The 23665-nt window shown below is 41.4% G+C and overlaps 1 protein-coding gene across 1 annotated transcript in view; it reads left to right on the top strand.

The window, feature by feature from the left end:
- DCC (DCC netrin 1 receptor) overlaps nucleotides 1-23665 on the top strand; it is a 579713-nt gene that overhangs the window by 288309 nt on the left and 267739 nt on the right. Inside the window, exons 4-5 of the mRNA XM_009323064.1 lie at nucleotides 326-476; nucleotides 839-975. Of these exons, the coding sequence (XP_009321339.1) occupies nucleotides 326-476; nucleotides 839-975 (288 nt within the window). The remainder of the gene's footprint in view (nucleotides 1-325; nucleotides 477-838; nucleotides 976-23665) is intronic.

Raw genomic sequence — 23665 nt, 5'->3', positions numbered from 1 at the left:
TCCTGTGGCTTTCAAAGACCTGACTTTAATACCAGGCTGCAAACAGTCCTTTCTCGCTTTCCCAAAAGCTGGTATTTTTCTGCCTTCAAATTGCTCCCTTGGGTTCAACCTGTAAGCAGCTCTAAGATTGCCATTTGATAGACTTTTTATATGTCCGTACTATGATTTTTCTGTTTTCCCATCAGTAAGAATCTGTGAAAGCTGCGGTCTCTCGGGCCTGTTATTGATCAGGCATTTTACATTCCCCGTTCCCAACAAAAAGAATGTTGTTTTGTTTTGTCGGGGGTTTTTTTATGGGTGATAACTGTCTCTCTTGCTCTCGTAGATCCAGGCTTGCACAGGCAGCAGTTTTTCCTTCAGCGACCGTCGAACGTGGTGGCCATGGAAGGGAAGGATGCTGTTCTGGAGTGCTGCGTTTCTGGGTACCCCCCTCCCACCTTCACGTGGCTGCGAGGAGATGAAGTGCTCCCTGTCAGGTAGCTCAGTCCTTTGTGGGTCGCGTATCTAACACTACGTTTCCTTGAGCAAAGTACAGGCAAGGCACTGGGTAATGATTTAAATTCAGTGGGGCAGACTTGGAGGCCGTGAGGTTTTCCTCCTAAATGATAATGAGACTAGACATGTCTCTTAACCTGCTGCTATAACTCATCTCTGCACCAAATCCAAGGGTGGAAATTGGTCATAAATGTCACCTGGCTGGTATTTAAAATGGAAGTGTAAAGCTATTGAGCAAAAATCACAGCTGAGAATTACTTACAGCATAATTTACTCTGTGTATTTTTTTCTGCATAGAGGTAGCACCTTAACACGTTGCGGACATGTGTTATCAATGTTTCAGGTCCAAAAAGTATTCGTTACTGGCTGGCAGTAACCTACTCGTATCAAACGTGACTGATGATGATTCTGGGACATACACATGTGTAGTCACCTACAAAAACGAGAACAGCAGTGGCTCTGCAGAGCTGTCAGTGATGGGTGAGTACATGAACTGCGCCCACTTTGCTTCTCCAAGAACACTTTTAATTACTCCCTTTTCCAGAATGACTTAATTTTCGGAACTCCAAATAACTGCAAACTGTACAAGTCCCTTCCCTGCTTTGATCAGGTATTCACACTCATGGAAACCAAGTCCTGTAAATCTTTGAATAACTCCCCCGGTGCCTGGTAGCCTTGCTGTGGCCGAACACCTTATGGTATCGGATGCTAATTGCTACTGCCTTCTGTGCACGGTCCTTTCCCTTTATTTCTCCTTCCTGAAGCCTTATTTTTGGCAGTGCAACGGATGTCCCTGTTGTGCACGATGTCAAGCACAGTGGGTTGAAAATCAGGTTTGTAGCTGCTTTTTTTTGGGTCGTGAACAGTCAATATGGTAAGATAAGAAAAATCAACGTATTTAGTGTCTTCTCACCAAATGAACAAAAGTCCAAGTAAATTCATCGAAGTCCTCACTCAGCAGTGGTGCGCCGAGGGTTCCCACTTAAATCTTATGAAAGCGCCCTCCTGACAGAACCTGCTTCCCCCACGCTCCTTCCTCATGGCAAATATTAATGGAATCCGAAATATGCTTAAACCTAATAGCCGTCTTTTTTCTTTTTTCATTATTTAAGCCATTGAACAATAGCGGGGTACATTAGTGTTATTCAGTCAGATCTAAAGAACGACGTAGTTAATACTTAGTCAAACAATAACATATTTCAATGTGCTGTTCACTTTGCATTCTGGCTTTAAAGCTTACGCATGAAAAACACTTTCATTAGTGAATAGAGCCTTAATTTGGATTATAGGATATTCAATGCTTGTATAACAATATCCTTTTATCAAGCCATAATAAAATACAATAATTACTGGAGATGGAGGGTTCAGTTCTATTTCTTTAGGTACATTAATGTAATACATTGTTTTACTGGATAAAAATAAAAACGTGGCTTTGTAATTGTGGAAGTTCATTTATTATGGAATTGTTTTCATTATAAGGAATCAAATATTGAAAAGGCAGGTAAGTTGTGGGGCAGTATACTTTATTTGCCTTACTGAAATATGTTGATTTCAAATCTAGTGTGCAGCAGAGAAGTAGAAATAAATTACACTGATATTTCACCCCAACAATAGATTGCAGTATCTATTGGTAAGAGCAACTGTGGCTGCAGGATCATTGTACGCATTATTGCATAGATAGTTTCTGACCGTGGAGTTCTCATGAAAATTAATGGGAGTTTTGCATCCAAGTCCTCTACGTACCTTTTGAAAAATTTGTTCCCATCTGCATTCAGTCTGTAATGCGTCTAGCTTTGGCTTCGTTCTGCCTTCTGCTGTGAGTGTGCCATGTAGAAATTAAAGGTACATAAACTTTCATGCACATTGAGAGGTACGTGACGGCAATAGGACACAACTGTAAGGATGAATACAAGATGATGAAAATCTCCAGGAGAAGACGACGACAGAACGCCAAGATAGTGCTAAGGATGCAACTAGACCGACACAAAGATGAAAGATGCCACCTCTGCCGACTCTTTGCAGTCTCAAGGGGAAACCAAAACTGCATTGCCATGGCACAGTGCAATTGTATCCACCCTGTTGGTAGATCAGAGATTTCTTTGGTAAAGTTTGTGTTCGCATATGGAATTCACAGATATGGAGCAGATGGAAAGAAAATGGAGCTGTAACTTAGGCACAGTATTGATGTACATGTCTTATTTTCATGGGTTAGATCACTCATTTGTGACAGACTTAACTGGAAATGAAACATCGTGTTCAGGTATGTTTGTATTAATAACAGAAAATGTTCAAAGGGTTCAAAAGAAATTACATGACTAAACTGGAGAGATGATGACGGCGATCCCTGATATCTGTCTTTCCAGAGCAATATACCAGGGCTACGAACTTGCTCAGAATCTGTTTATTTGTTGAATCCATCCTTACCAGTAGGAAACTCTCAAATGCCCTAAAGTTTCTCATGTAATCATTATATCTCATAAACAGAAGAATTAATTGATAGTTTTCTTTTCTTCTTTGGCTAGATACAAATGCCTATATTTCTGTGTGTTTCCTTAGAGTTAATATGCTTGTTTATTTAACAAACTGTAAATCGCCCATCAGTATTTTGTTGCAAGACTCACATTTTTTAATATTGATGTAATCCTTTAATTGTTAATGTATCTGTAGCGCGAAGAGGGATAAGTGAGACATTTGCAGTCTGAGTGCAAAAAAATTTAACAGTCCAATAATTATCTCCTCTGAAGTCTTGAGTAGACAACATCAGATCAAAGTTAGTTACATCACATGGTACCAAGATGCTTTTGATCTTTTAAATAATGAGGCTATTTGCAAGAAACAGAGTGTGTTTCACAATGGAGTTCCTGTTAGTTCTTTTAAAGAGCTAAAAATAACCCCTTCTGTGTTGGACATAGGCCTAAAATTGCAAGAGGCGAATGAATTTGCAAGAAGAGAATGTATTTTGCTAAATTTTAATTTTGCGTCGTGGCCTTTTGACAATATTTTAGCCACATCTCCCTGTGTAATGAAAATTAAAAGGTCCGGTGCAGGTTACCTAGTTACTGTATAAATCATCTGCATACCTGGTAGCTTTAGAGGGCTTAGTGTTTAAACAAATGTTTCAAGATGATTAAATGTGTTAACCAGTGTCAGCTACAATTATTTTCTAACTGTTTTCTAGCTTTCAGAAGTAGATTTTGGGCTTGTTCCCTTTTGGCCTCTGAAGGGGTTTTTTTATATAGCTTTTTTGTTTTGTGTCTTGTTAAGCGAGACTGAAAGCCTGCTTAGCTGTTTTAGCAAAGAACCCCCCCTGCCCCAACTCCCTAAGTGTTCTGGAAGTGAGATATATCCAGAAGAAAGTTTCCCATACCCTCTACCTACTTGTGGGATCTCACTCTGATTGCAGCCCGGTCTGGCGGTGGGATAAATCCTTGGGATTTCGGGTCCTGGTAGAGATCTTAGGTCTATAAATCCAGGTTTCTGTAGGTGGTCATAACTGAACTGATATTTTTGCTTGTACGCCATCATTCATCATTTCTTTTTCTTCCTGCTTAGTATTTGGACTATCCCTTAATTGGGTCAAAGACCAAACTATAGCTCTAATCGTGTTGGCACGGCAGGGGAAGAGCATTGCTGCTTCTGAGGTTGAGAGTTTTGTCAACTATTCTTTGCATAATAATGCATATATTCAGAATTACACCGTCAATGCCTTTGAATCAGGCAGCTATTTTTTAAACGGATCAAGATTGAGGTAATATATATTTTTTTTTATCTTCTCTTCCTAAAATGTCCCTTAAAGGAGGATCAGAGAAGGGAACAGTTTACCAGTAGTGTTGGGTCAGGAATGCTGGTTTGAGATAATTTTAGGTCATTGCCTAAAGTAAGGTGCAGTAGTAGCAAAAAGAAAAAAAAAAAAAAAGATCTGAAAGACAGTGTTTGCAGAAAAACACTGTTGCTAACTTTTACCGAGCATCCATATGTATAAGCTACAAACGACTGCAATTTGGAAGCATTTTTTTCTATGCAAATGCCTTTTACTAGGGAGTTTTTAATATGAAGTGTTTTTAGCAGTAGTTTCGTTTGCCACTGCGGAAGAAAAGCTACATCAAAGGTAAGGCCACGTGAGACAAGTGGCTTATAAAATCACCTAGGTCTTTTTGACAAGAATGAACGATTGTAAGCACCATGCGTCTTGGTCAAATCAGTTTTACTTCTGACTCTGCTGCATAAATTCCTGTAGCAAAATGGTTATTCAGGGATCAAGGTCATGGAAAGCACTGAATAAAGCAGGCATGGATCACGTTGTTGTGTGTGAAGCACTTAAGTAGAAAGTAGTATTAAGAAGGAAGCCTGCATCACCATAACATGGTTTGACACAGCAATGAAAGCATGAAAAATGAGAAACCTTCTAATGTTTCCGTTGTGAGCGCTGCTTCAGCTGACCTTGCACAAACGCACTAGTCCTGAAATATTTACACAAGCAGTTATAGTCTACTGCTAATCTTAAAAGTCAAACCCAGTGATGTACCCTATTAGCATATACTCATTGAAACATAATTTCCAGAGCTATTCTATTGCCTGTAGAGAAGTGGGCGGATCCTCGGCGGATGGACATTGCAGCAGCTCTGCCGAAACTGGTGAACCCAAGAAAATTTGGGTAACCTGAGGTTCTGTTCCTCTGCGATCCCACTCTGTGGGGTAAATCAAACTTGCTCGTGTCTTGCGATCTTGTTGAAGAAACCAAACACAGAATAGACTAATTATCCTCTGCCCTGAGTTTATAGTTCTTTATGGAACAGGGCATACGTGTATGTGCACTGGCACAGTAATCTACAATAAATCTCATGATGAGACAAAAATGAGGCAAATGAACATAAACCCCAATCTCTCCCCAAAGCAAAGACTGCCTCTCTCCCGTTTGTTTTCCTGTTAAGTTTCAATACTGAAAAGTTTGGTGTAGACGGAAACACTGATGCCATTCATTATATTTCTTGCAGGTGTAACTTTGAGTCTGTGACATAGCAACGTAGGTTTTCCATCCCTACAGCTCCTCTGTCAAGTCAAGCGGACAGAAGTGTCCAATGTGTTGTTATTAAGCCCTTTCCCGGAAGGTTGATGGAGCTGAGGTATCTAGTTCTGAGATGAGAGAAAATTAATGGTTCTGTCACCTGAAAATATGAAAGTCAAATATTTAAATTAGGCTTTGGGAGGAGACTTATTGATCAGGGTATCAATGTGGGACAGGCAACCCAAACTCTGTTGGAAATACTGGGTTTAATTACTGAAACATAATCAGACTTTCTAAGATGAAGGTGCTGGACTAGATGGGTCAATAACTCTTTCTGTGTTCACTCCCCTTTATTTAGAGAATTTAAAAAATGTATTACCTAATCAATAGCATTCAATGGCTTCATAGAAGCCAGTTATATTTTCCATCCAGAAAAAATACATTTGGACAGCGTTTAAAATGAATTTTCTGCAACTGAAGCTGAAATATTTCCCTTTGAAATCAGTTATCTACCGTTGCATTGCTAACGGAGAGCATGGTATGGTCGCACAGTGCTAAATACGAGTAGTTACAGTAAAATAATGTTAGGGGGGTACCCTCTAGCTGATCTCAAAACATTAGCTACTCCGTTCAAGGATTTTTTTTTTTTTATACTTAAGAAATTAAAAATCACAGTACTAGAACTGTGTAACCCTATGACAGAATTGATGAATTCTTGGCTCTAACGGGGGTCTGTGCTGGCATAAACAGTAAACTGCAAAGCACCGCGTAGTGCCACAGGTTTTCTGCGGTAAAGCTGGCTGAGCCCTGGCAGGTTTTTACTGTAAGTTAGAATCATAGAATCATTAAGGTTGGAAGAGACCTCCAAGATCATCGAGTCCAACCGTCAACCCAACACCACCATGCCCACTAAACCATGTCCCTAAGTTCCTCTGTTTCTCTTGACCTCAGATTTGTTTTGCTTTCTGGAGTGGTGCAACTGAAGAGAGGAAAAACATAAGGGTGGCAACAGTTTCAAAGGGGGGGAGGGGAAGGGGCTGTCCTTGTTGAGAGCGGTGTGTGAAGAGTATTTTATTAATAGGACGCTTGAAGATGGGGTACAAGATAGCATATGCATAACTAAATGCCTGGTGCTGTTGCAGTCATGCTGAGTCAGCGCAAGTATTGGAATCAGCAGAGTTTTGCAGAAATTTTTGCAGTTTTTTTTACGTGTGAAGATGCTTGATGCTCTGATGGATTTTTTTTTTTTTAAATATATCTTAAACTACATAAAGCAGTTCAGCCAAGTGGTCCGAGCAGAATGACTGACTTATCGGGCATCCTCAGTGAGTCAAGAAACTCATGTCATGACTGAATGCCCTTGAGGCAAAATATTTGAGTAGGCATGAGTGCTGACATCTCTGCTGCAAATTTAAAGCTGATGAAATTATTTATTTTTCCCTTTTAAGCAGTGTTATGTTAATCTGTGGAGCTTCCTATTGGAGTATAGCTTTGGGACCAACAGATTTGTAGATTGAGTCAAGATTTGGTATTGTTTTATTGGATATGAGCACATTGAACAACATAGAAAATAGGATTTCAACAGTCTCTCTTCTGTGTGTGTGGTTTTTTATATATATAGACAGAAGAGATATATATGCGTATCTATATTTATATATATTTTTGTGTGTGTGAACTTCAGGGTTGACTTAATCCTTTATGGGAAGAAGCATCCACTTCCATATAATAATACAATATAATAATGTGTAATTATTATATAATAATAGAATATAAGCACATATTATTCTATACCTATTTACCACAAAGTTTCTCCCAGCTTACTCTGCTGTTGATACTGGCAGTGAGGCTGGACTGGAACGAACAGCAGTCTGATCTTTGCGAATTCCCATACAGTTATTTTTTTCCAGTCCCGTTTAATATCTTGTTTTGCTTTTAGAGCAGTTTGAAGAATTTGTTCTGAGTGATTTTCCTTTAATGGAGTCTGTGAATAATGAGGTGAATGCCTACTTGCAGGTAAAGGGAAGGTCATCCTGGTAATGGTGTGCGATTGAAGGACAGTCAGCTAGTTTTTATTGCCATGGATGGAATGGGAGTTGAGTGCCGAATTCAGACCATTCTGGAAATGTAATTCTTGTCAATGCATCAAGAGTATCAAATACTTACTCAGCACCTGACACTTGTAGAAAGTACTTGAGTGAAACTCCAGTGTTGCCATTTTCTGATAATGGTGTTTAAATTTAAGCCTATTAAAAATAAATATACCTACCAAGCTCTGTGATACCGATGCTCACTTGGCTGATCACAGGAAAATTGCTGTGTCTGGGTATGATCTACAGGTTTATGTTTAAGGGGAAAAATATTCGTACAGAAATCCCTTTGAATCCAAAGGCGAATGAATGTTGGAAAGTTAACTATACCAGGTCTATGCATAGTCTGACTTTTAAACTTTTAATTGTGTGGATCACCCTGCAATAGTTGCAGAGATACTCTGCCAAATAGCTTAAGGAAGCTATTTTCTCTCTGAGAAGGGAGCTTTGCTGCTGCCAGAAACATCGAGTGCGTTGGTGTGTTCGTGTGCGGAGCCATCGCGGTGACCGCAGGCTGATTTCCTGTAGGGGCTATGGGGAGAGTAGTGCCGTGCACGGTCCTGCCCGTGTAACTCTTGAATATAGCGTGGGACCAACGGCGATGTTCCCCATCCCAACAGGCGATGGCACAGTTTGCTGTCCCAGCTACCTACTTCAGCCATCTCTAACTTAAGTTTTCTATTTCGGCTCTAGGCTCTGTAGGGCTTTGCATAGATTTCGTAAGATTGATTTTTGCTTACGGGCAAAGGTGCTAAATGAGATTTAGAGAAGTGCCTAAATAACTTTGGGAGCCAAGTCTGACCCTGAGCAATACCGAGAAGCTCCTTACCCTTTGGAGATAGAAATCTTTGTTTTTTCTGTTTGCTTGCTTGCTGCTTGGTTTGTTTTTTTTAAATATGACCTTGAGTTGAGTGACATGCGGGGGGGAGCTGTGAATCTTGTGTGCAAATGTTACTGTTAACGTGGACTCAGTGGAGTGTCTTTGGCATCAAAATGGGGGTTAGCTGTTGTGGGTCAGCTTGACCTTCAGTGAGGTTTGGGAGCTGAAGTGCCTGTTTGAGAATCTCCTTCGTAGGTCTAACGCACTTTTCAAAATTTTACCACCAAATATCTCCTTTTACCACTAAACATCCCCTTTAAAATTGTGTTGTACAGAAGGTTTTTGAACAGTGTTGATATGGAAAGCTCAAAGTGGAGGATGTGGGTCTTCTGCATTAGAGGTAGTGGGAAAAGCTTAGCTTCAGTGATAGGACTGAGCCATATATGATACCAGAAGACCTATAGCTGCTATTTCACCAACTTTTAATGTATATTGGTATTAAAAAAATACATATTTTCTTTATAAATTCTCTGTTTTTAAAAGCGCTAGCATTATTACTTTATAACTGTGTAATTGTTGCATAACACTAGTTACTGCATTTTGGTATTTACATTTAAGTATGAATTAAATCCCTCTTTTCTGAGCATTAAACAGGATAAGAAAAACCACAACAAAACCCAGAGAAGAGGTCTATTTTCTTTCACTGTGCAGCTCCTCAGCAATGGCATCTGCTTTGTAGCATCCAGCTGCTTCTGTGAACATCTAATAATGACACCAGGAATCTTTCATAGTACGGTATTATAATTAATATATTTAGCACGGTTTAGCACCGTGCTCTTGCCAATAAGGAGAGCATGTTATATGCTTTCCAAAAAAATTGAAAACGATGAGTAAAGACGACACAAATGAAATGAGAGTTTCCCCATATTGCTGGCCGGATTTGAGAAATAAAAACAACAGATGTCTACGTACATTTTAAACAGCTTGTTTAAAACAAACCAAAACCAACAAAGAAACAAAGCTTTTTTTTTTTTAAACGAAATGTTTTAAGCAGAAGGCTTCCTCAGGGAGGAGTGGTTCCCAGTACTTAACCTGACCCTTGGCTGCTCAGCTCTGACTTTCTAGTTTGTTTCTTTGTCTCAGTGGAGAGAAGAGCTTACAGCTGGATTACTTCTGAGAATAATCCTTTATCTCTTGTACTATAAATTGAGAACTGCATGAATATCTGTTGTAACAAGAGAAGTGGTTTCTTTTGCCCTTGGAGTGGTTTGCTGTCTATTCCCGAGCTCTCCAGAGTACTTTCTGCAGTAAGGTGCTTGAGCGTAAGTCACCCTGGAACTTCCATAAGACCATCAAAATATGCAGATCTCATTGCAAAGCACACTCATGTCGTTTAAAAATAAATAAATTACTTCTGTGTCTGCATATTACAGCTTCTTTTGGTTTCCAAAGACGTGTGTGTAGTTTTAAGAACAGGTTGCACAGGGTGGTTATCAGGCACGTGTAAATGAAAGCAGATCCTGCTAAGGGGCAGTGGGGTGGACTGTGACTTCTCAGGGCCCCTTCCAGCCTGAGTTTCGTCGTCCCTTTTATTGTTAGCAGAGTAGTTTTGTTGATGGAGGGCAAAATCTTTTTTTTTTTTTCCTGAAATGTCACATCTTTAAAATCAGAGTTAGGGCAGCGTTTCACAGGTAAGAGGAGACTTGTCATCACTGCGCTTACACGCCGTTGTGATTCCCTGCACTCTCTGTTTATAACACGAGATGAATGGCAGCGTTCGTTAGACCTTTTTTTGTTCCCTTTGCCTTTTGGCTCTGGCTTGATGCAGTGTGACAAGAATGATTGGCCATCGGTTTGATTAATGGCTACAAAAGGTCCTAAATGAAATGAATGGTGAACTGCACTAAGTTATGGAGTAGTTCCTGTTAAACTACATAGTTAACACAAATTAACGCAACTGCTAAAATTCAATTATTAAAAAAGAAGGCAGGAGAGTGTCCAAGACTGAAAAATTTGTTACTCTTAACGAAATATCTAGCGCTATTCCCGTGACTTTTCCTAGCTTTTGCTGTTTTTCAGATTCCTAAAAGTGTTTTATGTTGGCTTCAGCGGTACGCTTACGGCTCGCTGGGAAAGTATTTACAGCTCACAGTAGTGGCGATCTGTTAAAACCACTTGGGACTTCGAGGCTACTCAAATTCAGCATGTGAAGTATGTATAGTCCAGTTGCGAGGGAGAGGCTCTCAAAAGACTTTTGAACAAATGGTTCTGATTAGTTTAACTAGAAAATATTGAACAGAGCGTAGAGCAGGCTTCCTACGAGGTGGCTGGGTTAATATGTACATTTATTAGCTTAGACAAACAGTTCGCTATGCCGGGGGAAAGAGCGAACTCAATTTAGACACTGGCTGCATCATCGTTCACAGGAACTGCATAAACAAGCTGGCACCGAATTTGCTACGACTGCTAAATAATTGCGGCTTTTGAAATAACAGGATTTCTTTTTTCCTGCTGCCCAAGGGAGATGTTCAACACAAGCAGAAGTTCATTTTCATGAGTATATTTAGATATATAGTTACACAGTTAACAGAAAATTACTTTTGTTCTTCCTGTAATTCCGTATCTTATTGCAAAGTCTGACTATAACGTGGTCCTGGACTCTAGAAAAGCTGCTGAAGTGGCGAAGTTCTCCAGTGGAGAATGAATGCAGCCAGACAGTGCGTGGTGATAGTAGTTATTATATACACACAGAGGCACTTAAAATTTCGGTGAAATACCAGCTGCACTGAATATTAGCCCCAGCGGCAGGGTGGTGTTGAGGATACCGACGGCGTCACCTGAGCAAAGCTTGCTTTATCCTCAGCTATACAGCAGCTTACAGGCATTTGAAATGACCACGGCCCATCAGGTGGGAAGGGCTAGAAACAGTAAAAGCACATTCAGTCACAGCCAGATTTTAAAATGTGCAGCATTTCTAACATACTTTAAATAACTTTGGCTTCAGTTAGTTTTGAAGGACTTGTGTGGCTGACATCTATTTTTCTTTTTTTTACTCCCTTTTAAACCTTGGAGGTGTATTAGGTATGCACAGCATGGGGTTTGTGAGCAACGTTCTCTCACAACTTACCTAATTAAAGCATAGCTGTAGGCCAATTAGACACAACCATGCGTGTTTTTAACCACCTTTTTATACATAAGAGAAGAAATCATGAAAACAAATTTGTTTTCATGGAGAACATTTCTTCCAAATTAACTCGGAGGTTTGTAAACCGGGGTTGAACTGATACTTAAAAATGCTGGAGCTCATAATGTGTTGGAAGCGGTTGAGTTCAGTATCTTGTCACGGATGGTACCCAAGAATTGAAGGTAAATCTGCGCAGGAGCTCCTCTTTTGGGCAGTTTGAACCTGAGCTCTGGATCAGGATGAACTTGAAGTAAAAGTTCACTACAGGTGTTTAAAACTGGACAGAGAGGCGAGCCTTGAAAAAATAAATGAGTAAATACGCTTGCATATTTTGGTTCTCCATGAGTTTTGCAAAATTGTGAATGGAACGGCACAGACTGCTGAGATGTGTAGTGCTGAGTTTCACACGGGGTTCAGGTTTGGGATAAAAGGACTTGACCCTCACTGCTGCGATGGTGGTCTGTCTGCGTGATTTTTTTTTCTGGGAACTTTTGTAAGTAGCTGGAACAAGAGAAGAGGAAAAATAATATAAATCTTTCATTCAAACCATTGTCCTTATTTGCATGCAATTTTGGGGAAGCAAGAAGAGAACTGAGATGGGGGGAGCTCTCGTTGCAATTTTTAAGCTGTTTCCCTCTGGTCGTGGTAGACAGCCATGCACAGAAAGGAAAAGTACAGCAAAACCAGAAAATGCAGCTTTTCTTTCTGGTTCTGACCTGTTATTCATACCCTCTGGGTAGGACCGTACTGCTCTATCCATCATTGAGACCCTTGTCCAAGTGTCAAGCTATTTTTAAAATATTTATTTTAGCTGCCTCTTTCAAAGCAGAAAAGATCATTAGAAAAGATCGGCTGTTTGGCCAAGCTGGACTTCTGAAGGAAGGGTAGAACGAGGAGGGGAAGGCTTGAGGATGGAAAAAAGCAAACCCCCAGAGATGAGGAAAGCCCCACAGCACTTTTGGGAACAGAAGGTCTGGTTTTTAGGTGGTGCCTGGGATGGAGCTGTGTCTCCTCTCAATATTCAGGGTATTTCTCAGGCTCCCAGCTCGTTGGCGTCATTCTGGAGCTGGAGGCTGAGGGGAAGGCTAGCACACTGGCAGTTGCCCCGTGAATCCAATCTTCCTTCCAAACGAATGTCTGCAAAATAGATCAGTCCAATAATCTGCATTTCTATTACTTTTTCCACCAAATTTGGCTTAGTAAATTGTGTGTCTGCAGTCCTGTTCACCAGAATGCAATTAGCACAGTCTTGCAGCACTGTGGGCTGGGCTCGTTTTTGTTAGGCTAATTTTCATTTCTTTATGTTTAACTTTTGAACCTGCCTCTTCTAAATTGCTTATTGTACAAAAAATGAGTTGGACTTCTACTGCGTTGAGCTGCTGGAAATGTAGGTCTCCGCAAAACAGGATCTGTTTGAAGTCTGAAAATTAATCATTTATTAATAGGTGCATAATAAAATTGTATTAATTTCAGCTAATATCTTTTGTTCCAAACAGAGAAGTCTCAGAGGCTGCAAGTTGATTAAGTTAGCAGGGGGTCTGTGGCAACTTGTGTTTATTTTTCCTTCCGCTATCTTTAAATATTGCAAAAGTGTATTCATTCATGGTGTAGATGCTTTTGATACTTAAAGCAAGGAAAGTTTTAAAACTGTTATGTCAAATTGTCAAATGCTGTTGAGCGGTGTATCTTTTTTAAAATAGTGGTTTGAATATTTTTGCAATAGCTTTTTGCTCAGTTGGTTCGCCCTAGTCATCTTTTATCCTTTCTTTTTCTTTTTTTTTTTGTTTTTACGTTCCTACCCATGTATCATTTGCCTAAATCTTCAGTCTCTAGTTCACACTAATTTGCAGCATGGGAGATTTCTTTGGTCATCTCTATGCACCAGCACACGGACACCTATCTAGTAAATATGCTCTTTAATGTGAAGTTATTTCTTCTGTGACCTCCTCAAAATATTTAGTTATTTAACTTCCATTTTCCTGTTCCTTTTCCCACCGATTTGTATGGATTAACTGCAGAAGAGTTGGCTATTATGTGCAAAAAGTCCACTTTTTTGAGGATAACAGAAAATGATTCCCTTTAAAGAAAAAGGGAAGTAATCTTTTTTCCTGTTAAATCAGGTTGTTAGGAAAAAGAATGTCATCCTGCAGGGTAGGAGAGGATGCGGAGGTAACTGCCAGACCAAGCAGGCTCCTGCTGGACACCTCATGTGTCATCTGCTCCGAAAGGACTTTCTGAACTCCAAGGACGGCAGGAGAGGCAAAGCCCTTCAGAAGAAAGCTCGGCATTTCTTGCATGCGAATGCAGAGGATTGCAGGCCAGCAGCTTGTATACAGCTCTATCCAGACTGTTACTGTGCCTTGTAACTAGGGAAGCCACAACTCAGAAAATCTCTTTTCGGTGCCCACCTACACAAATCATTTCTTGATGGAACTTGGACAAGCCACTGCTCCCTGCTGTTTCCCCATGTAAAAACCTGATGTCCTTTGAGAAGTGTAAGATGCTACTTATTTTGTGAGCCTGGATGCTGTAATAACTACACTCTACTGATAAAACGATAAAAGAACTTGGTCGTTTTCTTTTGCAGACAGTAGCTGTCTGGGGTGCAATAAGATGTGATCTTTGAGCCCTAGGCTGGAGCTGGAGGCTGCGGTGCTGCCCTGGTGTGAAGCGTTATGCAAATGCTGCTGGACCGCTGTCGAGGCCAAGCTCGTGTGTCGCAGGAGGGTTAGGAGAAGCGTCTGAAAGATGCATTTAGGGAATAATTATAAAGATAGCGGGAGCTGGGTGAGAGCAGAGCCCTGGAAACCACCGAAAGATGACATTTCAGGAGGAGGAGCATGGCCGACAGCGCTGGAAATCATTGACAAGATTTGTGGGCTAGAAATAGCTTCCACAGTTGCTTTTCAGCCACTGAAAATTAATATATCAAATTATTTAGGAAACAAAACGTTTTTCATATCAGACTGTCCATATGATATTTTGAATGCTTGAAATGCTTTCCTGGATGTATCAGTTGATTTGCCTGCACCTTGCTCTGCTGTTCCCAGTGGAAGAGCTCTTCGTATGGACTGACAAATATGAAGAGATTTAGCATTTTCCCAGTGAGCATTTGGATTTTGTTTTACTTCTTAAACTTGCAACTGAAACCATAAAAACCATCCTCTAAAGCAAAAAAAAACAAAAAATCGGTTGTTTTGACATGGGTGGTGTGGAGAATGTATGGGGGTAAGATTAGGATTAGCCGTTCCCCTCACCCTTTGGCTTTGGCTGTAAGGTATAATAGTTAAAACTTGATGCAGGTTACTAGTAATGGGACATCGCTATGGTCTTGCATCCAAACACTATAATTTTGTAGCGGGTAGGAGGTAGGAACTGCTCTGCCTCCGTGGCCTTGCCTCGCGCCGTGCCAGCAGGTCCCCTGAAGGACTTGGGGCTGACCCTGCTTTGTGGGTGCTGGTTGTCGTTCAGCCTCGGGACAGTGGTGGGAAGCCTGCGAAGCTGCCTCACTCTCCGTGAAAGGCTTTATTTAGCACCATAGACAAGCGCAAGTCATATCTGTAAAATAAAATCATCCTGTGAGCACGTTTATGCAAACCCTATGGGACCGGTATACTAATACGTTACTACTGCTAAATGTAGACGGGGATAAGTCACTATTTTTTGTCTCTTCTGGTGGTGTTGGTTTTTGGGGCAGTGGAATGGCGGGATGTTGTTTAGGGTTTTTTGTCCCAGAGACATTCCTTTAACAGCTAATACTGAGAAAACCCATTTTCTGTATTAGACTTGACTTTTAGCAGAGCCGGTTCAGATCTTTTTTTGTATCTACTGTTGCATTTATTCGGAGTTCTCTATTTAAGAGCCTTCATGTCCTGATTGATTAGTTGCTTTAGAAGGTGTCACAGTTTCACTGCTCCCCAGCTATCTGTTGGGAGTTACTAACTGTGACCCGAAACCCCACGGGCTCAGCACCACTGGAACCATGGCCGGGTTAGCACAGGGGGTGTCCAGGTTCCTCTGTTTCCCGGTGACCTTCTAGCCATTCCCGGTGGAAACCCCGGAGAGGCATGGTTTGGCTCAAACTCACGAAAAAAGAAGATATTCTAAGGAAGTCACCTGAGAGAGATCACGCCGCATCCCTATGGCTTTACACAACCAAAATATCCATGGAAATCAGCGGGAGCCTTGTTTGTATCAGACCTGCAAGGTCTGAATCTTTATCTTCAAAAGAGAGGGATAACAACTCTGAGCAGCTTATACATGTGTGTGGTAAGAGCATCTTTGCGAGGGGCTCTTGGATAAAAGCTCTTTTTCAGAGGAAACCGCTATCTAACGTAGTCTCTTTTCCCTTTTTCCTGCTTTTCTGTTTTCCCGTCGCCCTTCACATAGCATCCTCTTTGCATTCGCCTTTGGCCCTGGTAAGTTCTTTCCTAAAAGCAGAAATGATATTTATACAGCGCTTGTAATTAAGTCTGCTTTGTGTCTTTGTTGTGGCACATTATCTTCAAATGCATCATTGAATCCAATGTTGAATGTCTCTTTGGCTGTATATCTTTTTTTTTTTATTTAATGTGGGGCAGCAGACTGTTAACTTTGCTTCATCTGCATTCAAAACGAAATGAAACCGAGGAGGAAGAAGGAACAGCTCAGCCAAGGAGAGAAGGATTAGCAAGCAGGGCAGTGCTAAATCCTGAGGCTCATACTTTGCTCATCCCTGCACATCAGTCCTGCAACTCTAATAATATTTCACAGGACTGCTTCTCTCGGGTCCGCGGTGTCAATCAACTAGTAAATCAGAAGGAATGGGTCCTAGATGTTCTGGTTAGGGAGAGAAGAGACATCCCCACCTTATTCCCCCAGGGTTTAAGGAAGATGAAGCGTCTTCCTTGTCTTCAGTGTGCGGATGGGGAAAGGGAAGATTTGCTTTTCTTCTCACTGCCTTTCACTTCAGGGAGAGAAAAGGGGAATTACGCCCTGCGTACGGACCTCTGCTGACCACTCCTGGCTTCGGCTGGTGGGAGGGTGGTGGTAACTAACTGGATCGTGTCTGGAGAAGCAAGAATTGCTTGTAGATTGTGTCTAGCAAAGCAAGAATGCAAATTGCCTAGGTGAATGGATATTTCGAACTTCTGATTTAGATTTAATGTTCCTATCCTTAGTGTATTGGATATAGAAAACTTGGGAGGAGTACTACAGGTTTTTCCCTTATAGAACAGCGTTTTGTCCTTTCACTTTTAATACAAGTGATTGCCACGATATCTGGGCGTATAAAAACAAAGCATTATAGTATCTGGATGTCAAAAACAATACTTCAAAATTCATAAAGAAACCCTTTATTTTTTTTAATGCTTCATCTTTGGTTCAAGAACCTCAGCCTTTTATAACAAAATTAAACCCAATTAGCAAGTCCTTAACCTTTACAAAAAAGATAATTACTTTTTTCTAAAATCATAATTAGAAGGTCATATTCATTATTTGTGGATTTATTAGACCTGGAAAATACTTCTGCAATAACAAAGATGCAGAAAAATTATTTTCTTAAGAGAGTTTTCTCACTTTTTTTTAAGTTGAGCCTAGCAGGGCTGAGCGCTTTGCAGATCTTGTTCTCCAGTGTGTTTCACGCCTTGGAAAGGGCCCTTATTTTTAGGTTTTGTGATAGAAAATTCATCACTGCTTTAGCGGTAGAGATGCCCACATGTATAACGGCATGCTTCTCGACTCACCAGTGTGTCTGTCCTGCTTTTGTTAGTTCTGTGCTATTGCTACGGTTGCAGTGATTTGTTTTGTATTTGTGGCTGTTGTTGCGTATAATAAAACAAAGAGAAAAATGCAGTTTGGCCCCCAGGTTTCTAGAGAGAGAAAAAAAATCAGGAACCTTTCTGAAGTCTTCATTTATTTATTTTTTTTAACAAGGAGCTGCTGAAAATATAATTTAAATTAGCAAGTTGACCAAAACAAATTTCATAGGTACCGCGTTCATCTTCAATATTTTGCAGTAGTTTTCTTTATAAATCGTGAGCATACTGGAACTCTGCAGCATGTGCTGCTTTTGAAAGGAATGCATGGAAACATCCGTCTTTTTATTTTATTAGCAAAAATAATATTAACAAAAGCTGGATTTGGATCGGAAGGGCTGCTCTAACAGGTTCGTGCAGTGGCCCCTTGTGCTGCAGTGCAGTAAGGGCAAGCGGAGACTTCACTTTACACGCCTGGCTACCAGCTTTTGCTCCAGGTCAGTACAGGTTTCCCAAAGGTCCTGTGAGATATTTGCCCACATCTCAAATAATTTTGGATGTTACAGATGATGCTTGGTGCCTGTGTCTAGAGACGTGGTTCCCACCTTTATTCATCAGCAGAATTTTCCCCAAAATGATGCTTGTTGCATTGACTCTCATTCACCTGCTGACATGGAAATGTGTGCCCTACCTGTGTGGGTCAAGCCCCCTGCCCAGGGTTGCAGTTTGAACACTGCACTTCGACCTGGACAATTGCAAAATAACGATAGCTTCAAGGGAAGACATATAGACCCGTATTTCCCTGCTCAGCTCTTCCCTCTTGGTCTGGAAATAGTAGAGAGCGAGCTGCAGGTAGCAGCCTGGCGCTGCACCACGGCCACGGCTGGGGTATGGGTGCTGGCACGCAGGCGTTGAGCTCTGAAAAGGGATATGTATTTATATCCAGCACACCCTGTCTCATCCAGAAGGACAGCGTTAATTCTTCCAATGTCCTCACTCCGTCTGAAGGAGTGTCTAATATAAGCAGACTGAACGCAGCTCATGTTCAACTAGGGTTATTAGCTGGTGTATATGGTTTATATTCATCTAAATAAAGCTGTGTCATGCTGTTAAGCCTCCATACAAACCATGTATCCAGGGCGAATAGAAATGGATTACAGCTAAAAACTTCTGCGGGAAGTTGGCGATCCAGGTAGATGGCAACTTAAAATATGCGATAAATCAAGCGCTAGTATCTTAGCTTTGAAGTAGCTCTCTGTCTCGCTCCCTTTATATAGAGAAGAGGTTTAAATATTGTGGCAGTTTTCCTAGAGCAAGTACCGAAAATGCCATTCACTCCCGAGGCAGCCTGGCCGGGCACCAGGAGGGTGCTCGGGGGTGGCACCCGCATTAGGGGTGCCCTGCAGAACATGGTGGTGTCACGTGAATCTGAGAGAAGGGGGTTCACCCCGTGCACCCCTGAAAAAGCTATTCAAATCTTCTTGGAAAGAAGGTAAAGGTTTTCTCATATTTACATTGGTAGAACAAGGGTTTCCAGTTCTCTGTGGGTTGGCTGAAGTAGTGATGGGGAATTAAAATTACTAAGTTCCTGGAACGCAGGTGTCTTTGAGATTGTAGCTTTTTAAGTTGTCTTTCAAATACTTGAATTGGGGTCACACAAAAAAGACCAAAGTTCAATCCCTGAGAGGCAAATAAGGGCTGTGGTTGATCTCCCCCCCCCCTTACCTGCCTGGAGTTTTGAGGTTTTAATTCATGTTACATCCCATAAAGTGCAAAGCATTTCTAAGGAAGACGAGTGTGGTAGCTTGCTGCATGTGGAAGTGTTCGGAGTAATAGAGGGAGTTGCACTTTGCCTTTGTTTACATCTGATTTAGGTACAGAATTATGGTTTCGGGTATTTAATGTGTTGATCATATGTGGCCAGTTTTACGGGAAACCTGAAATATCAGCAAAACGCATGCGGATGTACGTGTCTACAGACTAACCTGCAGCAACGCACATGCTTTTTAGGTATTATGTAGTAACATTTCTATTAATTTCATTTAAGTAACTGTTTTACACCTGCCAAATCTGTTTGAACGTAGCACTGTCTAAAACCTTACTGAATCAAATGTTTAAAATCAATGAAAAAGCGACAAGATCGGTCATCCTTTGTAACAGAAATGTCAAACAGTGACCGAAGGACAAAATAGTTTAGAAGAAATGCAATAATAGGCAGTTTGTTAATATAAACACTTCAGTCCATCTCTGAACCGAATACCTTGGCTTTTCCAGCACTCAGGTTCAAAGGTCCATCTTGACTGTCAGGATTTTATGCTAATGAAGAAACAAATATCGACACGGCGTGAATTCTCACTCGTCAGATTCCCATTTGAGTCCGAGACTGATCGAGGAGAGATTTCAGGCTCTCGAGCGTTGCTTTGTTGAATCTTTTTCTCCTCTTAATTTTTAAATCTCAATGCTGGCAGTTATTACTTTGTCATTCTCTTGACTAAAAAATACAGATGAACGTTGCTTCTGGATTTGAAACTAAAAATGCTTTCCAGGCTGGGTGGGGGCAGATGCCAGGAGAGCTCCGGGCACCCTGCGGAGGCAGGTGAAGAGTGAAAGCACCACCTCGATTCCAAGCCCTCTTTTCCCTGGTTTGTCACTTGATAGCGTCCCAGCTGGAAATTGGGTTTCCAAAATTGGCAGCTCTCATTAGCTGCTGGCACTGTTAATTCTTTGGGGTTTGGTTTTGGGCTTTTTACCCTCTTCAGTATTTGTCAGGGGAAAATCTGGTGGAAAATGAACTATCATCAAAAAGCGTAGAGGTGAAACAAAATTCAGAATGAGACCTGCAAGTACGGATTTAGATACCAAGTAAGCAGTACACACCAGGACCTGAACCATCTCTTATTCTCTGCGCAAATCTGCATTAGGAAGGGGTTTAGAGTGAAACACTTGTTTTCCAGATATTCGGGAAGTGACAAACAGCACTGTGAATATTTCCAAGGGCTTGTCTGTGCTTTAAAGTGGGATGCTGTCAGTGTGTGTAACACGTTGTTATACGCTGTAGGTCTGCGTGTTGGTTAAATTTAGTATTTTCGTGCTTCCTGTGTAGGATTTTGCCTGGGGCTAATGTAATCGATACCTATGGGTGTCTTGACTTTTATTTCTTAGCTTGGCAGTAAATCCTCTAGTTTCGTGGTGTACGGGACTTTCGCAACTCCTCTGTTTCTTCGGGGCCACTTCTATAAACGCGGCATCATCTCCGTGTCGTGGAGGGAGGTAGGCAGGGTTTCTCGGTGTGAGGGTTTTCCCCCGGCTGTATGGTGGGCGGGGGTTTATGTTGAGTTGCGGTTGTAGAGTTTGTTAGAGGTAGCTGGGCAGTTAGGACTGCGCTGTCAGAAATAGGCACTTCAAGAGCGCTTCACATATCATTATTATACATTTGAGTGTGACTCTTACCTTTTAAGTACACTAACTCAGCAGGACACATCTGAACTTCCGAACTTTACAGAATTTATGCAAGAGGGGAAAAAGAAAATTAGGGAATATCCAGCACAACTTCTTGTCAATGCAGGTTTGTGGATTCGTAACCGAAAACTTAATTTGCCAAAGATTAGTTGTAGATCTTGGCTGGTGAAAAGGCTTTGAGAATTTTTAAGATGCCAAGCTCAAGCACACAGACCAAAGGGTATTACCTTGCATCTTCTGAAAGTAAAAGAAACAGCAATTAATATAAGTAATTGTTGGGGTGGGAGGCGCGTATGGTGTTTGGGCATGTGGGGGTGTGTGCGTATGTATGCACGGAGCCAGCTGGGATTCTGCCCGTTATTTATTGGGTCATGCGTAGTCTTTCCAGATCGTGCTTTAATGGGAAAGTTCAGAGCAGTGACATAACTGTGTAATACACAGAATACTATTAAAAATATAGATTTCAAATGTTCTGAAAGGAATCTTATTGCAGCATCTGTAGTTGGTTTTATTAAAAGCAGTTTAAATTCCCCTGCCTGGAGCAGTTTGGAATTACAGAGATGGGCCGCAGAAATTTACATTTTAATTGAGGCAGAAGACAAAATAGGGCATGGCACAGCATTCACACATTATGAGAAAGAATAAATAAGATATGTATCAGCTGGGAGAAAAGAAATGACTGGTCGTTTTTCACTGCCTCCTGTGCTATATTTTCTAACAGTGCAATGAGCAATACTGGGCTTGTTTTGTTTGCTCTATATCAAATCGCAGCAACTAAAGCTACCCCTATTGAGCAAGTTTTTTATTTAAAACACATCGTAAGACTGTAAGTATTCTTTTGAAAAACACCACCGGGGACCCAGCAAACAGTAAAGGCTTGTCTGTGATCTGTCCGCCGATTCATTTGAAAGCGGGAGGCTAAGAGTAGCTTCTTGTATGGGCTGCGCAGTCTGGGCAATTAACTGTAATTTTTGAGGTCTGGTTTTTAAAATGTCCATTCTACAAAAGGCCGCTCTGATGCCAATGGGAGCTGGTGCCTGCGTAAGTATGGTTGGATTTGTGCTGGACTTGTTTTGGATCCTGAGGATGTTTTTCATGGTAGCTGGAGAAGAAACTGTACTGCTTCCACTGATGACTTTTTAAAACCTCCGCTGATGATTCATTATGTTTAATGTTACTGCCAGCACGATAGTAGGGCCTAGAAATAGTACCTGAGAGTAATGGCCTGTTATACTCTATATGATATATATGTGAAAAATAACCTGATGCAATCTAAACGGTTTGTCATTCAGACCGAGGAGGTAAAAGCTAGGGGAAAAAACCACGGGCTTTGGGTAGCGGTGCCAGGACCCAGCTCTCCTGGCCCCACTGCAGCGGCTTTCCCTTGAGCAGGAAGCTTTTCCCTCAACTGGCACTATTATTTTGAATCAATCGACAATGCATTATTGCTTGGACTTTCTTTTTAAAGATATCTTAAGGCGCTCTTTTTATTGGTTTCAGCTGTTCAGATTCTTGGATTTTAACATTAAAGTATAAACTTAGCGGACCTGCTGTGTCTTTGTACAATCCATGCAAACTGTCCCCCGTTTGGCGGGCCCCTTAGGGCACTCTCGTAATAGTAACCTCTGCAGAGAAGCAGATAACATACTAGTCTAACAGGCAATGTCCAGGGTTTTATTTCTTGCTACCTGGCGAAGAATAAAAGGCGGTCAAGCACTTCCAAAAAGCCCACCACGTTCTCCCCTTCTCCGAACAAAAAAGCAGTTTCTACCCATGGGTGGTGTTACGGCTTCTGACCCCATGGAAACCTCTCTGCAGGCCTCCGTAGCAGGACAGCACAAGCCATGGGGCAAAGCGATATAAACCGCGGATGAACAACCCGTGTCGGGTCCCAGCTGTTTGGCTGCAACACTCTTAATTCTTGATTGGCAAAGCTGGGACTGTAGGAGGTCCAGTAGGTTATAATTTCATTGGATCATTAAGGAAAGAGAAAATGAGGATCCGGAAGTGACTCCTGTTGCTTTTGGGTGGGTGACTACTTTCTCTCTCCTACAAAAACAGTTGGAGGTCCACTCCTGTCCACCAATGTGGGAATAAAGACAAACTTGTGAGACTGGAGAGCCTTCCAGCTCTGGTATGCGACGTGTGCCATGCGGGAGGACGGAAGGCATAAGCAGGGTCTGTCATTAACGCATTCCTGAGTTTCTAAATTGCAGAAGGCTTATCGGGCTGAAGCAGAGAATTATCTAGACGCCCTGGAGGAACCGATGCAAGCGTCGGCGGTGTATGGCGTGGATCAGCTCCTCTTTCCCCGGAAGAGGAGGGAATCGTGCAAACAGGACTACGTTGTCACTGTGGATGAAACTGTGAACGTGTTGAATATCGGTGCTCTGCCACATGGATACATGGCACAGCATGCGCATTTTCTGCGCTGCTCTTGAGAAGGAAACGAACAGATGAAGGCTCGAGAAGCTGGCAAATAATTTCCACCGTGTCTGTATTCCTAACGGGTGCCCTAGAAATGACTAGATCTTACTCTTTCGGATCAGTGGGAGTGCTATATTAAAAATAAACTAAAAAACCAAACAAACTGGCAACCCCAGAGATTTTTCTTCTAATCCACCAGGTAGATTATTTTTCCCTCTTCCAAAAAAAGCCTGAGGGAGGGGGGGAAATCATGTCCTACATATTTGTCTTGAAAGGATTATTTCTTTGTGATTAAAAAAAATAATAATAATTTTCCTACTTTTAAACCCCGGAGTTCTGACCTTCATTGTCTTTGATCTAAACAGCTAATCCAGGGGGAATTTAATTTTGGTGGTTTCACAAAATTTGGCTTCCTGGTGATTTTTACGTGGTTAGTGTGAAACTTGACCAACT

The sequence above is a fragment of the Pygoscelis adeliae genome, unplaced genomic scaffold, assembly GCF_000699105.1.
Source record: "Pygoscelis adeliae isolate BGI_AS28 unplaced genomic scaffold, ASM69910v1 Scaffold174, whole genome shotgun sequence".
In the NCBI taxonomy this organism is placed as follows: Eukaryota; Metazoa; Chordata; class Aves; order Sphenisciformes; family Spheniscidae; genus Pygoscelis; species Pygoscelis adeliae.
This window is presented reverse-complemented; position numbering and strand designations above follow the sequence as displayed.